This window comes from Phascolarctos cinereus, unplaced genomic scaffold (assembly GCF_003287225.1).
Source record: "Phascolarctos cinereus isolate Bilbo 61053 unplaced genomic scaffold, phaCin_HiC Scaffold_9;HRSCAF=440, whole genome shotgun sequence".
NCBI lineage: Eukaryota > Metazoa > Chordata > Mammalia > Diprotodontia > Phascolarctidae > Phascolarctos > Phascolarctos cinereus.
The window spans coordinates 192,586,298-192,602,434 of NW_027556402.1; the positions used below are offsets into that span (position 1 = coordinate 192,586,298).

At 38.0% G+C, this 16,137-nt stretch overlaps 1 protein-coding gene across 5 annotated transcripts in view; it reads left to right on the forward strand.

Moving 5' to 3' along the window:
• SORCS2 (sortilin related VPS10 domain containing receptor 2) overlaps positions 1 to 16,137 on the forward strand; it is a 1,236,053-nt gene that overhangs the window by 1,009,730 nt on the left and 210,186 nt on the right. For all 5 annotated transcript variants that reach the window (XM_020992124.2, XM_020992120.2, XM_020992121.2 and 2 more), the window contains exon 5: positions 520 to 593. In XM_020992124.2, coding sequence (XP_020847783.1) covers positions 520 to 593 — 74 coding nt within the window. The remainder of the gene's footprint in view (positions 1 to 519; positions 594 to 16,137) is intronic.

The window sequence follows — 16,137 nt, forward strand, 5'->3', positions numbered from 1 at the left end:
AACTCTAAGACTCTATAATTATGTAACACCATCTTGAACATTTGATATTCTAATATCTTTTCCAGCTTTGACAGTCTGTATTCCACAGCTTCTTCTAGCTCAGACATTCTTTGATTCCAGGAGGTTATATGGGACTTCACTGTCAGCTATTCCTCTGATGTTGGCTTTTAAATGAATCTCTGATATCAACAGATTTTGTCTCTTTCTGTAAACAGCAGCTTTCAGACTATCTCCCCTCCACTTCCAATGGAAATAAAAGACTCAGTTATATGTGTGTTCTGGTTAATTGATGTTTGGTTGTGCAAATGTGTAGCACAGCTGAGATAAAAATGTATCTTACTCCAGGGAGTGTTCTCCCAAAGAAGATGTTCCTAATGGATTGAATATATTCAATCTTAGAGGTAAATAGCAAATGCTAAAAATTATAATTCAATGGTCTTTTAATTATGTCAGTTCTAAGATTAACTTTTATAATTCTTCTTTCTCTCCCCCAACCTGCTTTTTTTTCTCCTCTTCAAGGTCTACTTATCAACTGACTTGGGAAAGAAATGGATCCTGCTTCAAGAACGAGTGACTAAAGACCGTGTTTTCTGGTGAGAATTATTTTTTAGTACAAACGTGAAATGCAAATATGAGGTTACCAGTGTTTTTCTTCAACATGTCCCATTTCCCCAGCAAGGGTCCTGAGAATACTGAGTGTCAAGATCCTATGATTTCTCATATGGGCCACCCAAGAGAATAAGAGGTATTTTGGAAAGGTTGATAAAGTTTATAACTGTCAACTACCTCATGACTCAGAGTCATCATTGCAAAGGACTTTGTTGTTCTCTGCAACCAAGATCTCAGGCAGCTTGCTGAGTGGCCCAGTTCATGAGCCTTCATATATACATATATATATATATATATATATATATATATATTATATATATATATATATATAATATATATATATATATATATATATATATATATATATATATATATATATATATATTATATATATGTGGTACAAGGGAGGATAAATAGAAGCACTTCTTTCTCCTGTCAACATATTCAGCTCTGTAACCATGGTACAAGCCCAAGTTTAGGGAACACCACACCAAAGGTCTGGATTCTTCTACTTTATATGCTGCCTTAAGGCACCATCAGTGTTGGAGAGATACTGATATGGACCTTTAAGTACCATATAAGTACTTATTATTAGTCTTGATGTTGTTATCATCACTTTTGCATGCTCCTGCTGTCCCAAGGACCTTTCCATGATCGCTGTCAAAAAAGGCTGTGGTAATGTCCTCCATACTAAGGTGCCAACAAGAGATAGTGTGGCATCATGAAAATAACCTTGCATGATCTAGTTGCATTTCCCTCTCTACTATATACTGAGTAATTTTAGGAAAGTACCAACTTCTAAGGGCCTGTGTCTATGATTTGAGTAAGATTCCTTCCAAGTCTAATATGCTCTGGTTCTGTAACTAGACTTTACCGTGCAACATTCCAAGAGCAGAATGGGGTCAACCCTTCTTTCAGATGCTCCAACAGGTGATAGCTTGCAGTTCATCAACAAAAATTATTTAGCTTTTCTGGACCCTAGTTTTCTCCTCTGCAAATTGATGAGGTTAGAGAAGATGGTCTCTAAGTTTTCTTCCAGGTGTAATTCTTCCAATCAGTAAAAAGAATTCTGGATTTGTATTCAGAAAAACCTTGGTTTTGAATTTCATCTCTGACCCCTACTACCTGGATGACATTGGGAAAATCACTTGTCCTCTCTAGGCCCAAGTTTCCCCATCTATAAAATGAGCTTGGACTAGATGGCAGAGTTCTAAAGACCCTTCCAGCTTTAAATGGATAATCCTATATCTGATAACCTAAATTACTCCCCTCCCCAGGTGGAATCTGTATAGTAGCAGGAATCAGTAAAATGTAACCTTCTGCTGGGTACAACCTTTTCCATTTTTGGCCTTTGAATCTCCAAGACTTAGAACAATGCCCTTAATAAATATTGTTGAGTTTATCTCAGAATCAAAGCTACCAGATAAAGGAATGTAGTGGTAACCTACAGGATTTCAGGCCTAGTCTGATGTGAGGCATCCAGGAAAGAGAGAAGGGGCTGAAGTTGTGAATTCTCTCTGAACAAATTGCCCCCTGTTAAACATAAAAACAGATTTCACAGTTGTCTACTAGGTACACTAGTTAGGATAACAATTATGGCTTTCCCCAGAGAGTTTAGTGCTAGGTTGAACATGAACTGAACTTTGGGAAACTTAGAATAGACTTTTAATTAAGGTCATTTTTTAATGTTCGTGATTCTGTTATTCTGCTTCCCAATACATTTAATCTTTCAGGAGCTATTATCAATGCAAGTAAGTAATTATCATAAGATGTCTGATGTTTTCTTCCTGATAGAGTTTCTACACCATTTTCTTATCTAGTTTTTGCATAATATAAAAGCCCTCAAACTTATAGAATGTTAAGCCTTTAAGTGACCTTGACCAATCATCTAATCTAGCCATCTCTTTTTGCAGATGAGGAAACTGAGGTCTAGAGAGAGGATGCAACTTGCCCAATGTTACACAAACAAGGGCAGAGTCAATATCAATAGCAAGGACTCATTATTTCCAATTAAATGTTATTTCCTCTTCACCACATCACATTGAGTTATTTGTCTATATAGTTTGGCTTTTTTTGTTTGTTTTGTTTGTTTTTGTTTTTGTTTTTTTGTTCCAACCAGATTTTAATAGTACAGAAAATTTCTGTTATGGAAAGGCCTTCCACTGAGGCAACACATAAATTCCCCTGTACCTTATATTCTTAGAGTGGTCCCCAGGGTATTAAGAGGTTAAAAAAAAGTGCCCATGATTATACAGCTAATATGTGGCAATGGTGGAACTTAAGTCTGTTTTCTTATCTTTAGGATGGGCACAAAAATATCTTGCACAGCCTACTTCACAGTCTGATTATAAATAAAGCACTTTATAAACCATAAAATTTTATATCAACATTTAATCAGTCAGCAATATTATTATATAAGCATTGAGTTATTTTATGGAAATGGAAATCAGACTATATAATAAATCCAGAAGTGTATTCCTTTACCTCATTGTGATGTGACTGTGACCCTGGGTTCTCAAATTCTGTGCCCAGCGATCACAAAGTCTGGCAGTTCTACCAAGTTGGAAAGGCTTCAAATGTGTCATCGGTAATTGATTATGTATCATTGATCCCAGAGATCAGCCAAATTTGCCTGAGCACTCAACGCATGGAGGACTTGTTCAGAGAGAATACCACTGAGAAAAGCATGGATCATTTGAAGTCTTGCATAAATTTAAAAATGCCTTTGCACTTGGAAGGCTACTCTTCCTTTCTCTTCCTCTTAGAATCTCTGGCTTCCTTTAAGACTTAGATCAAACAACTTCTGCAGGAGGCCTTTCCTGGTACCCCTCTCCCCCTCACTCAAGTTGCTAGAGCCTTCTCCTCTAGGGTATCTCTACAGAATGTTGGCTCCTTAAGGACAGGGGCTATTTTTGCTTTTTTTTTTTTTATTGCTAATGCTTAGCACAGAACCTCACATACAGGAAATGATTAACAACTGCTGTTGATTGCATAACAGTGCTCTCTGTAGCTACATCTACTGGTAATATTTGATGTCATCACCATCATCATCATAAATAAACTTACATCTTTCCTATTTTTCCACATCTTTCACCATCCTTTCGATTTTAGTCCTTCCTACTAACCTTAAGTCTTTTATGGCTATGAGCAAAGCAAGGCTTTCCTGTGTCTGAGGAGCAAATATTGCTCTGGTTCTGGCAGAGGTCTATAATTTCCACAGCATGTACAGGAAAGACAGGGGTCTAACAGAAAGAGGGCAAATGCTCTTCCTACTCCACTGCACTCTCACCCCCAGGCATAAGCAGTAAGTATGGCTATCAGGTTTTTCAGCATTGGGTTGATTAGTTCCCAAGGATCAGGGGTTAATGCCTTCTGATACAGGCATCCCCAAGGGATTGGGAAAAAGTTTGAATGTTTTCAAAGTCCCGAGAATAAGGACAAGAGTTTTGATGTGAAATTTTGTGAGTGAATACCCCAAGGATTCAGATTTAGGGTATGGGCAAATCTCACATTTTACATGTTTCAGAATACAATGTTAGGCTAGGATGACCAAGGTTGGTAAAGAGAGTGAATCTAAAGCTTTTCCAATAAAAATAGAAAAATATTCTCCAGAATGAGGAAGGTGATAGATGATGGGACTCTTGTCCCCTGGGACAGAACACATCTGAAATACTATGTTCAGCTATGGCCACTATGGTTTTTTTCCCCCTTTTTTAATCTTTAAAAACAAAATGCTTTATTAGAAATGACATTAAACATTATAAAATATTTTTAAATTTTAAATTATCATTTGTTTTAAATTATCTTAAATATTTTGAACTTTTTTTTATTGTTAAATTTGGCTTTTACATTGTATTCATTTCCAAATATAACCCTCCAGAAGTAGTGTGTTCCCCATACTGCAGACCTTCAAGTAATAGCTACATGACCACTTACTAGAAACATTTTAGAAGGCATTCTTCATAAGAGAGAAGGCAAATGAGGTGAACTCTGAGTTCCCTTTGAACTTCATGATTCCAAGAGACAACTAGGATTTGAAATTATAGGATGGAAAAGGAGCTACCGTGAGACCTGGAGATCATTAGCCTAGAGAAGAGGGTGTTTTAAAATATATACATACATACAGACAGACAGACAGACAGACATATATATGTATATGTATATATATAAAATCATTTATTTTTACATTGCCTAGATTTCTGCCTGTATCCCTTTTGCTCCCTCTCTACTTCTGCTCCAGAGAGGCATAGAGGAAAAAATAAAAGAGATTAAAAAATCAACAATATTGCTCAACATATTGAAAAAGTCTGAGGTTATTTATAGCAAAGTTCCATATCAATAGACTTTAGCCTTTGTAAAGGTGTTGTGGAAGGTGACTTTTCATATGGCTTCTTACGGGCCAGCCTCATTTTTTTTAATTTTGCAACATTCAGTTTTGATGGTTGGGTGCTTGTCCTTTCTGTTAATATCATTGTGTATATTGTTTTCTGGGCTCTGCTCACTACATTTTGTGTCTGTTCATGGAAGTTATCTCCTCATGCTCTAAAGTGACTCTCCCACTCACACTGACAAGACAAGTCCCCAAAGAATAGATGACTGACTTTTAAACTCAGGGTTCTAGTGGATTGTGAGTGGCTGAGGGATGGTGGTCTAATTTCTTTTCATTTTTTTTATTTCTCACATTTTTTTGCATATTTTATTAATTTATTTTGATTTATCAACAATCACTTCCACATACTTTTGAGTTTAAAATTTTTCTCCCCCTTCCTCCCCACCACCCTTCCCCAAATGGTGCACAATCTGATATAGGTTATACATGTACATTCCTATTAAATGTATTTTCACATTAGTGAAGTTGTAAGTAAAAATTAAAACCAATAGGAGGAACCATCAGAAAGAGGCAACAAAACTCAACAGAAGAGAAAAAAGACAGCAATTCAACTTTCACGGTTATGATTACTATCTGTGTCTTTTTCTCCATCCTTTCTCCCCCTTTTTATGCTTTTCTTTCTCCTCTTTCCCTTCTCCCCACCACCAGTACTTTACTTTTGACCACCGCCTCCTTCAGTGTCTCCTCTCTTCTATTATTCCCCTCCCTCCTCTTCCCCTTTGCCCCCACTGCTTCTTCCCTCCCTTCCATCCCCCCTCCCTTTTTTTCCCTCCTACTGCCCATAGGGCAAGTTAGATTTCCATGCCTAACTGATTATGTTATTCCCTTCTTGAGCCAAATCTGATGAGAGCAAGGTTCAAATAATGCTCACCCCCCTCCCTTCTTTCCCTCTGCTGTAAAAGGATTTTCTGTCTTTTCCTGTAATGTAATTTACCCTTGTCTGCCTCCTCCTTTCTCAGTACATTTTCTAAGATCAGACTAATCCACTTACTTGGATCCATTTAACCCACTTGATTAGATTTTTTTTTTATCATTACATCAAAGTCAACTAATATCCACCCCCTTTATGTATACTCCTTTAACATGGTGTAATAACAATACAGTTCTCAAGAGTTGCAAGTGTCATCTTCCCTTGCAGGAATGTAAACGGTCTGCCCTTATTAACAACATTTTGTATCTTTCTGTCCCATTTACCTTTTTATGTCTTTCTTCAGTCTTGTACTTGAAGATCAAATTTTTTTTTGAGCTCTGGTCTTTTTGTGAGGAAGGTGTGGAAATCCCCTATTTCGCTGAATATCCATCTTCTCCCTTGAAAGATCATGCTCATTTTTGCAGGGTAGTTGATCCTTGGCTGAAATCTAAGCTCCTTTGCCTTACAGAATATCATGTTCCACACCCTGCAGTCTTTTAATGTAGAAGCTGCAAGGTCCTGTGTAATTCTGAATGTGGTTCCATGATATTTAAATTGTTTCTTTCTGGCTGCTTACAGCACCTTCTCTTTCATCTGGTAATTTTGGAATTTTGCTATTCTCTTTCAGGTGTTGAGCAATGTATTCTTTCTGTGGTTATTTTACCTTCTGGTTCTAGGACTTCTGGGCAGTTTTCCTTTATGATTTCCTGAAAGATACTGTCCAGGGTCTTTTTTTTTATCATGATTTTCAGGTAGTCCAATGATTTTAAATTGTCTCCTGGATTGATTTTCCAGGTTGGTTGTTTTACTGATGAGGTATTTTAAGTTTTCATCCATTTTTTAATTTTTTTGTTTCTGTTTGATTGATTCTTGCTCTCTCATAGAGTCAATAGTTTCTATTTGTCCAATTCTAGTTTTTGTACTTCCTTCTTCAATTGGCCAATTATATTTTTAAGGGATTTGTTTTCTTCAGTGTACTTTTTTTCCAGTTTGCCAATTGTGTTTTTTAGAGACTTTTTTTCTTCAGTGTACTTTTTTTCCAATTGGCCAATTGTATTTTTTAAGGACTCTTCTACCTCCCTCATTAGACTTTTAAAATCCTTCTTGAGCTCTTCTAAGAAGGTTTTTTGGGCTTCAGACCAGTTCATATTCCCTTTTGACATTGCAGATGTGGGTTTTTTTGACAATGTTGTCCTCTTCAGAATTTCTGTCTTGATCTCCACTCTTCTCATAATATGAATCTATGGTACATTTCTTTTTACTCATGGTTTCTTTATTCCCTGGCCTTTAAAGAGATGGAACTCTCCTGCTAGGGAACAGAGGGCACTGACCCAAGCTACTTGTGTTGGGAGCCTAGGTCTTGGTCACTGGCTTTGTGTGCTTGGCCCTCTTATGTTGGCAATTGGAGGCTGTAGGGTTTTGGCAGCTTACCTCATATTGGGCTAGAATCAGCAAGGCTGGAACTTTCAGGGATTCTAGGTTACCTGCTTTTCCTTTTCTTTAGCTTTCTTCAGCTCCTTTTAGATGGCTGCGTCAGGGTATTTATCTGCCAGGGGCCCCTTGCAATGCTTCCTCCCTCATTTTTGCTAATGCACTGGAAGATTCCTTTGTGGTAGAATGCAGAAGCAGCTGGTGGGTTTCTAAGCTGGTTTCCACTGGTTCCCCTGCCCTCACTGAGGTCCAGGTGTTGGTGTTTGCCTGCTGTACCACCTGGGCTTCAGGATCTCTTCCTGGTTGACAGTTAGAGGTGTTGGGCTGGAATCAGCAAGGCTGGGACTTTAGGAAGACTCTAGGTTGTTTTCTTCAGTTCCTTTCAGGTGAATGCTGCAGGGTGCTTATCCACCTGGGGCCCTTTGTAGTGTTGCTTCCCTTATTTTTGTCGAGGCACTGGGAGACTGGGTTTGCTGGGTTGCTGCACTGCTGTTCCCTGTCTTTCTTCTAGTTCAGCTGTTCCAGGTTTTTTTTTTTCTAGGGTGATATTTTCTGGGTTTTCAGAGGTTGATAGGGGAGGGTGAGAGTGACTACCTTTTCACTCTGCCAGCTTGGATCCCGGAAGTGGAAGACAATGGTTATCTAAAACTGTAAGTCACAAGCCCACACCAGTGTGCTTAACTCCAGTGATTATCCATTGACATAGATGAAGCAGCCTGACTTAGCTCTAAGTAAATAAACAAATATTTATATATTATATATAAATATATTTATATTATAATATTTATATGTTATATAATATATATTATATGTTATATATGCATTTGCTAAGTTGGTGAAGTAAAAACATTTGGTATAAAATATTTCCCCCAAAGTCTTGGACATATACTCTGCAAGTACATATGGATTCCTGGGGAAAATGATATCAAAACGAGATCATCATGTGACAAAGAAGCCTACAGTTCCTGAAAGTACTTTGGTGGAATACTTTTTCTCCTTCTTTTGTGGGATCCTCATGAAGTTTATTATAGATATGACGTGGCTTTCTGCTAGGTGACTTGAACAGTCCTAACGCTTTATTTCCTTGCTATGACTAATTTGTCCTTTGCTCCCCACGAAAACCACTGCCAGTCATCAGTTTCCCAGGGCCATTGCTAGGATAAAAATGGAAAGTCAAAAACTCCTGGACCTTTTGAAGCTTGAAAGATTTTCCTCTAGTTCATGGTAGGGGGTAGAGAAGGAGACATCTCTCTTCCTTCTTCCCCCAAACTATTCCCTTTCTTGGACTGGAAATGCTGGCCTGACATTTGAGGGCTGGAAACTGAACTGGCTTTCCCTCCTATAAAAGCTCTAGAGGGCATGACTGAGTCTTTTCAAGAAATCTAGCACACTTCCTGTGTCATGACATTTTATCTCATCCACTGGCTGGAAGTATTCTATTCCTTCCCACGTTATTTAACTAGATTGATTAAATTGAGTTCAATGCCCTTTGACTGATTCAATAGATATTTTAAGGTATCAGAGTGTATCATCTTATTAGTTACCTCTCTGATGGGTGGAGGCGCTTTGTTCCAGCCTCACTCTTACATGCCTGTCATTCTGTCTTTTATCATCATTGCCAATTTACTGGGTATAAAGTGAAACTCCAAAATTATTGTGACTCACATTTTTCTTATATTAGTGATCTGGAACATCTTGTTCATTAATCTTCAAATACTGTCTTGTTCACTAGCTGTGTGACCCTCGGCAAGTCGGTTAACCTCTGTCTGACTCAATTTCCTCAACTATAAAATAAGGAAATAAATGGTACCCACTTCTTAAAGTCATTGTGAGGATCAAATGAGATAATATTTGTAAAATGCTTAGCACAATGCCTGGCATATAGTAGGCACTTAACATTTGTTATGTTACTTATTATATTCTTTGTTTTGACTACTGAGAAGAGAAGATTTAATGGGAGCATGACTGTTATTGTCAAAAATTTGAAGATCTAAAGCTGGGGTTCTTAAAATGGAGCCACGAACCTTTTTAAACTGTATTTTGATAACTATATTTCAATATAATTGGTTTCCTTTATAATCCTATGTATTTTAGATTATATGCTTGAAAAGATTATTCCAAGAATGGTCCATATTGACAAACCAGATTGACAAACAGGTCCACAATATGAAAGAAGATTAAGAACCCCTTATATGAGTGCTATCCTTCACAACATGGAATAAACTTCCTTTCGGCCCTGAAAAGCAGAAATTGGGATAAGGGGTGGAAATTGTTAAAAAAAATAGATTTTAGCTTTATGAAATGAAGGACTTTCTCATTCTTAGAGCTGCCCAGCAATGGAATAAATTTAAGCTGATCAATTGTTGGAATTTTTATAGAGGAGATTTGCGTTTATGGTAGGAGCTGAGCCATACATGACTTCGTAGAGCACTTTCAGCTTGGAGAGTCTAAGGATCCTAGGTTGATCTCTCTCCTCTAGCTTTGCTCTCTTTGTATTATTGGGGTGTCACAGTGAGCTTGCACCACCGAGAAGCTCCGAATTCTCTTCGGGAGGCAAGGAAGAGAATAGCAGGGAAGCAACCTTTACTATTCCTAACTGGAAAATGAAAGTCTATTTGAACTATCAGGAGTTCTTTTTCTGACTTCAGTGCGAATCTAAAGCCTAACTAAGTCTTCTTAACTCGATGTTTAGGGACAAACTAAGAAAAAAAATTGTTGGAGTTGCATACACACACACACACACACGCACACACACACACGCACAGAGGAGCATAGAAAAAACTCGTTTTTCTGGGGTTTGCCTTTCTCCTTTTGGCTCTCTTCTGAATGCAGACCGCAGGAAGGGGAGATGGAGGGAATTCATTAAAGTTCTCATGTCAGCTTGTCCTGAACTTACAAACATTCAGCTAGGCCCCGGGCAAAAAAAGAGGCACTTCTGGGCTTGATACTCCCTGTCGGGGCTTTATTGTGGTTGGTGCTTTCATTTAGATGTTATTAATCAAATCACATCAATAAGTGTTTCATAAGCACCTTGCCTTTCTGAAGGACCATCTCTGGGGTGAAGGGGAAGCCTCACGTTTTTGTCCTGCATTGCCCACCAAACTGAAAAATACAAAAAAGCCACCAAAAATTTTTTTTTTTCTACAGAGCGAAAAAAGAATTCCAATACCTCTTCCTTGCAGCTTCGTCATTTCCCTTTCTCTCTCCCTCTTCTCCTGCCTCCTTTGCCCTCCCTCTCCCTCTCCATCTATCTTTCTGTTTCATTCTCTTTCTCTCTGTTTTTCTGCCTCTGTATCTGTTTCTGTCCCTTTGCAAGATAAGCATAATAAAACCAGCACTTCTTACCTCTCAGGTTTCTTGTGAAGCAAGTGCCATCCAGCACATACAGCAACATAAAAGTGTGAACTATTGTTATCTTTCTCCATTTCTCTATCACTGTCTCTCTTTTCTTTCTTCTTTCCTTCCCTCTCATCTCTCCGTTCGTATACATATGCATATGAATATCCAGACTTCATATGCAACATATTTTCAGGAATGGATATGGGTTAGATAGGTCCTACTGTGTCTGTCTGTGTCTTGGTGCATCTTTCAAGTCATTCCTGTTGTAAAGCATTTCCTGGGTTTCCTGGGCAGCCTGCAAATCCTACTTCTCCCAGAGAAAATATTTCATAGTACATATGCTCTCTTTCTTCCCTTCTCCATTTCATGTAGATTTCCAAACTAATCATAACAAGAAAATAGTTCTTTTACAAGAAGGATGACTTTCTCTGCCTCTGGAATGATATTTTTAGTCTCCCATTCTCCTTGATATGCACCCCCCCTTCCCCATGTGTCTTTGTTTCGATGGAAAAATGACAGCTTTATCATTGTGGATGGGAAGCCAGGGCGGAGGCACACTGGAGCGCCACTCTGCCTTACTTGAAAGCCCATGTGGATTATCAATCACAAGGCCTAGTCATTAATGTCAACTGTCCTGAGATTTGAGATGTCCAAGTGCCAAGTGAATGGGGGGAGGTGGGTTAGGAAAACAGAGATGTTGTGCTTTGGGATGTGGGGAGTGGGGGGAGAGGGGTGAAGGAAAACGCAGATATTTTTTCACAGAGTTGGTGTCACTGAATTCTCTGTGTTGCGCTATGGTGGATTCAACCAAAAGCAACAGACTGGAGCAGCGGACATTGCAATTTTTTATTATCAGAGGAGAATAGCTTATGGAATAGCCTTCCAGCCAGAAAAAAAGCAACCTGCTCCCAGATGCTGATCAGGAAATTGGTGATAACTCAAACATATTATTATCTTGAGTAAATCAAATTATTTTTTCCCCAAGTATCTCAAATTGCCAGGAGCCATTATCCTTTAAAGCTAATCAGACTAGACTGCTTGGCAATATAGTGTTAAGAAATGGAAAATCTCCCCTGGTCCAGAATGACAGTGGTGGTAGTTTTGATATGGCCTCAGTGTTGTAAGCAATAAATACAACCATTTTTGACTGCATTTCCAAGGAGAACTTTGTCCTTGAACTGACACTGCAAATTACTGAAAATCAATTTTCTGTCCAAAGCTCAAACTCATTAAAGTTTTGATAAGCTTAGCACTAAGTGATTGCATTGTGAGTGAGAGGAAACTGCCTCATCCTGAGGCATCCTTGTTTGCTATTAGAGATAGAGGCACTTTAAAGCCATGCTCTCAGACACAAGTCCATCCAGACAAGGCTGAGGACACTCTGGCTGACACCCCCTGACAACCTGACCATCCCTGATCAACCCCCAGATATTCTCACCCCTGAAAGATACACACGCTAAGGCCCCCATTCTCATTGATATAAAACTTTCTACACAGCCTTCCTTTGTGGCAGGGAGTGTATTACTGTCCTTATTTTATAGGTGGAAAAAATAGGTGAAAACATTTTCCCAGGGTCACAAAGCTCATGTATCTGAATGTTAAACCTTGTCTTCTGACTCCAAGAACTTTTCCCCATAAGACACTGCCCTTAGAACCCAGGTCTTACTACTAACCCTACCCCCTCCAAGTATTATTTTTATTGTAATATACTCCACTTCAAAACCTATGCACACAAAAACCCCTAATTGATTACTCAATTAGCCACAAGCAGCAGATCAGATCAGGTGCATCAGAAAATTCCCCTTATGTCTAACTCTTTTGAGGGTGGTGGCTAATTTAGAACATAGCTTTGGCCTCAATAACTTTAGTTATCATGTGTTGTCTGCCTAAGGGCCTTTTCTACTGAGGAATGATAAACAACTTTACCTTGGTTAAAATGGATTTGGATCTAGAAAATATAGAAAAGCCAATTAGTATTCAATAGATTTTCTGCACAGTGATGGGGAAATACTACTAGCTTACCAGCTAGTAGACAAAGGCTTAAATCCAAATTCTTACCTCAATAATTGGGCAATCTTATTAAAGTCACAACTTCCCTGTACCTCAGTTTCCTGTTTAGTAAAAAGAGGCTAATGAAGCACGTTGCCTCTTCTACTTTACCAAGAAAAATGCTTCACAATCATTAATGCTTAATTTAATTAATGATAATAATAATCTAGATAGTGGGCTGTGATAAGAGATTCTTGTCTCTGTGGTCCTGGAGTAGTTTTCCTTCATTTTGTTTATTTATAGAAATGGAATCTTTAATAGTAACACATTTCTATAACACTTGAAGCTTTTGCAAAGTTTTCTACCCCTCAAAACAACTTTGTGAAGTAGAAAATGCAAAAATGTTATACCCATTTTACAGATTAGGAAACTGATGCTCAGAGACTTTTATGGAAAGCATGAAGAGGTAATGTGAAGCTAAAGATTATTTCTTTGTAAATCTAACCTTCTAAGATTATACCTCATTTATTTTAATGTACTTTTCCCTTAGTTATCTATTAAAGTGTTATTCTTCACCATATGTCTTGTCACGTGTCTATTAACTGTGTGACCTTGAACAAGTCATTTACTTTCCTTGGACCCAAATCTTCTCATCTGTATATGACAATGTTGAACTAGTTGATCTTAAATGTCCTTGTCAGCTCTAAAATGCTGTTCTGCCTGGTGAGGGTTTCATCACCTCTAGCTACCTCTGTTTTGTGTTGTAGATTCTCTCCCAGCGCTAACATTGTGTACTTTCTGTTCTCTTCCAGTTCTGATATTCAGTGGGACCATTTCTACTAACTACACTTCTGTGAGCTAAAGTCCAATCTCCCTGATTGGGTGCTAGATTTTTTTTTTAAGGAAGTGAAATGCCCTTTCAAACTAGGGTGCCCAGAAGCATTCATTAGAGGTTTTGAGAAGGGAGGAAGTATCTCAGCGTGAGATCTGAATGTCCGGTGATTAGGTTTGTAGATATCCTGCATATGGAGGTTCCCAAAGAATAAATTTCACCTTGAAATTTGAAGCTATTTGCCTGTAGGTCAAAATGATTGATGTTTCTCTTCCATATTTTGAAATGTAAATTAACTGCAGGGGATTTTTGACCCTCCTCCCACTGTGTATCATTTCTTCTCTATGAGATGAAATTGTGATGGAGCTACTGCTTGCTAATTCTTGCTTGGAGTGGTTCACTGATGTTGATGAAATAAGCCAGCACTGTTGCTGCAGCAAAATGCTTGGGAGAGAAGTTCCTGAAAAACCTAGTTACATGGAGTTAACCTAGCAGTGATACGGTGCTAAGGAATGATCTGAAACAAGAATTTCCCGAGGGAATGGCAGCCTCTCAATTTTAGCTGAATGTGTCAGATGATGCTGCCTTGTTTCACTGAATGGTAGGATGATATTGTTATGGAAAAGGCATTGAACTTGACTTCAGAAGGTAGCTCTGGTTCTGTTACCATTCACCCAGGCTCTCCGCAACTCTATCTTTCCACTCCTTGGCTCCCCATTGTCTACCATAGAAAGTCCAAAATCAGTTTGGCATTCAATCTTTCCCCTACTTGCCTTTCAATCTTATCTTACACAATTCCGTTCTCAAAATCTTTAGCTTCTCTATGAAAGCTAAACTGCTATCCCCAGCCAAAGGTCATCTGCATCTCTTTACATCTTATATATCTTGGGTCAAACAAGTATTATAACTTCCATTTTCCAGAAAAAAAAAACCAAGATTCAGAGAGATAAAGTGATTTACCCATGACCACAATGCTAATGATCACATCCAGAATTTGAATCCAGTTCTCTGGTTAGTATTTTTTTTTACATGCTATACTACAATCCCTCTTGCAACAATGATCACTCCAATTTCTACAGCATTGTAAGGTCCACTGTGAGATTCCATAAGCAAGAATCAAGTTTTCCATTTTACAGATGAGGAAACAGTCAGACGAAATAGGGACTTGCTCAGGGTCACAAAGTGGCATTGTAGACATGAAATTCAGGACTGTTTCTTCTATTACTCTAAACAAAGAGGACTACATTCAACTTACCCAGTGCTTCCTATGTTTATGCCTACGTTCACCCTGGAGGGACCTAAAATGACTTTCACCTACCCCAGGCTCTGCTAGTCAAAATTCTACCCAGCTTTCAAAAAAGGCCAGATCAAGCATCTCAAGAAGTCTTCTTTTCTTGCCCCAGCTTTAGATCTCACGTATCGTTAGCAGTTTTGTATGATAATTATTTGAATGTGTTTTATTCTCCCTTTCTGATTTAAAACTATACAAGGACAAGGACCATGATTTTTAAAAAAATTTATATTTAATTTATGGAATGAAACAAGCATTTCCATAACATAGTACAATAAAAAAGATGATTGCACATAAAACTACAAATCTACTATGCACAACTTGCTTTCCTTTCAAATATACAACAAAATTTATCATGTAAATTTTTTCTTCCCTTCCTCCAGCCCCACCCGCCCCCGCCCTAGAGATGACTGCCATTAGACATAAATGGGTATATACAAACACATGTATTATGTAAAACTGTTTTACACTTACTTCTATTTATCAGTTCTTTCTCTCAATATAGATAGTGTTTTTCTTCATATGTCCTTTATAGTTAATTTGGGTATTTATAATAGTCAAAATAACTTATGCACTCAAAGTCATTCTTAAAACAATATTGCTGCTATTGTTTAAAATATTCTCTTGGATCTGCTCATTTCACTCTTCGTTATTTCGTGCAAGTCTTTCCATGTTTTTCTAAAATCATTGAGCTCATCATTTCTTATAGCACAGTAGTATTCCATCACAATCATATACTACAACTTCTTCAGCCATTCCCAAACTGACAGGCATCTCTGCAATTTCCAGTTCTTTGCCACCCTAAAGTGAACTGCTATGAACATTTTAGAACATATAGGTTCTTTTCCTTTTTCCTTAGTTATCTTCAGAAATAGACCAAGTAGTGGCATTGCTGGGTCAAAGGGTATAGGTAGTTTAATAACTCTTTAGGCATAATTCCAGATTGCTCTCCAAAATGGTTGGATCAGTTTACAATTTCACCAACAGTGTTTTAGCGTCCCAGTTTTTTTGCATTCCCCTCAACTTTTGTCACTTTCCCTTCTGTCATTTTAGCCAATCTTAAGTTCAATTTGTAGCTTCTCTAGTGTCCAGCAGTCAGTCACTAAACATTCATTAAGTACCTACTATGTACTCAATTAATACATTACTACATCAAAGGGCTGTGATTTGGTTAGTTGCTAATCACCTCCATCTTGGCAGATTACAATTTATAATCTTACAAACAAATATATTCCTGAAGCTCAGAAATGGTCACACATCTGAGTATCATAGCCAAAGACTCAGAAGAATCTGTGTTCTCATCATTTTGAACATTTCTTCCAAGTCTACAGATCCATCCATCCCCA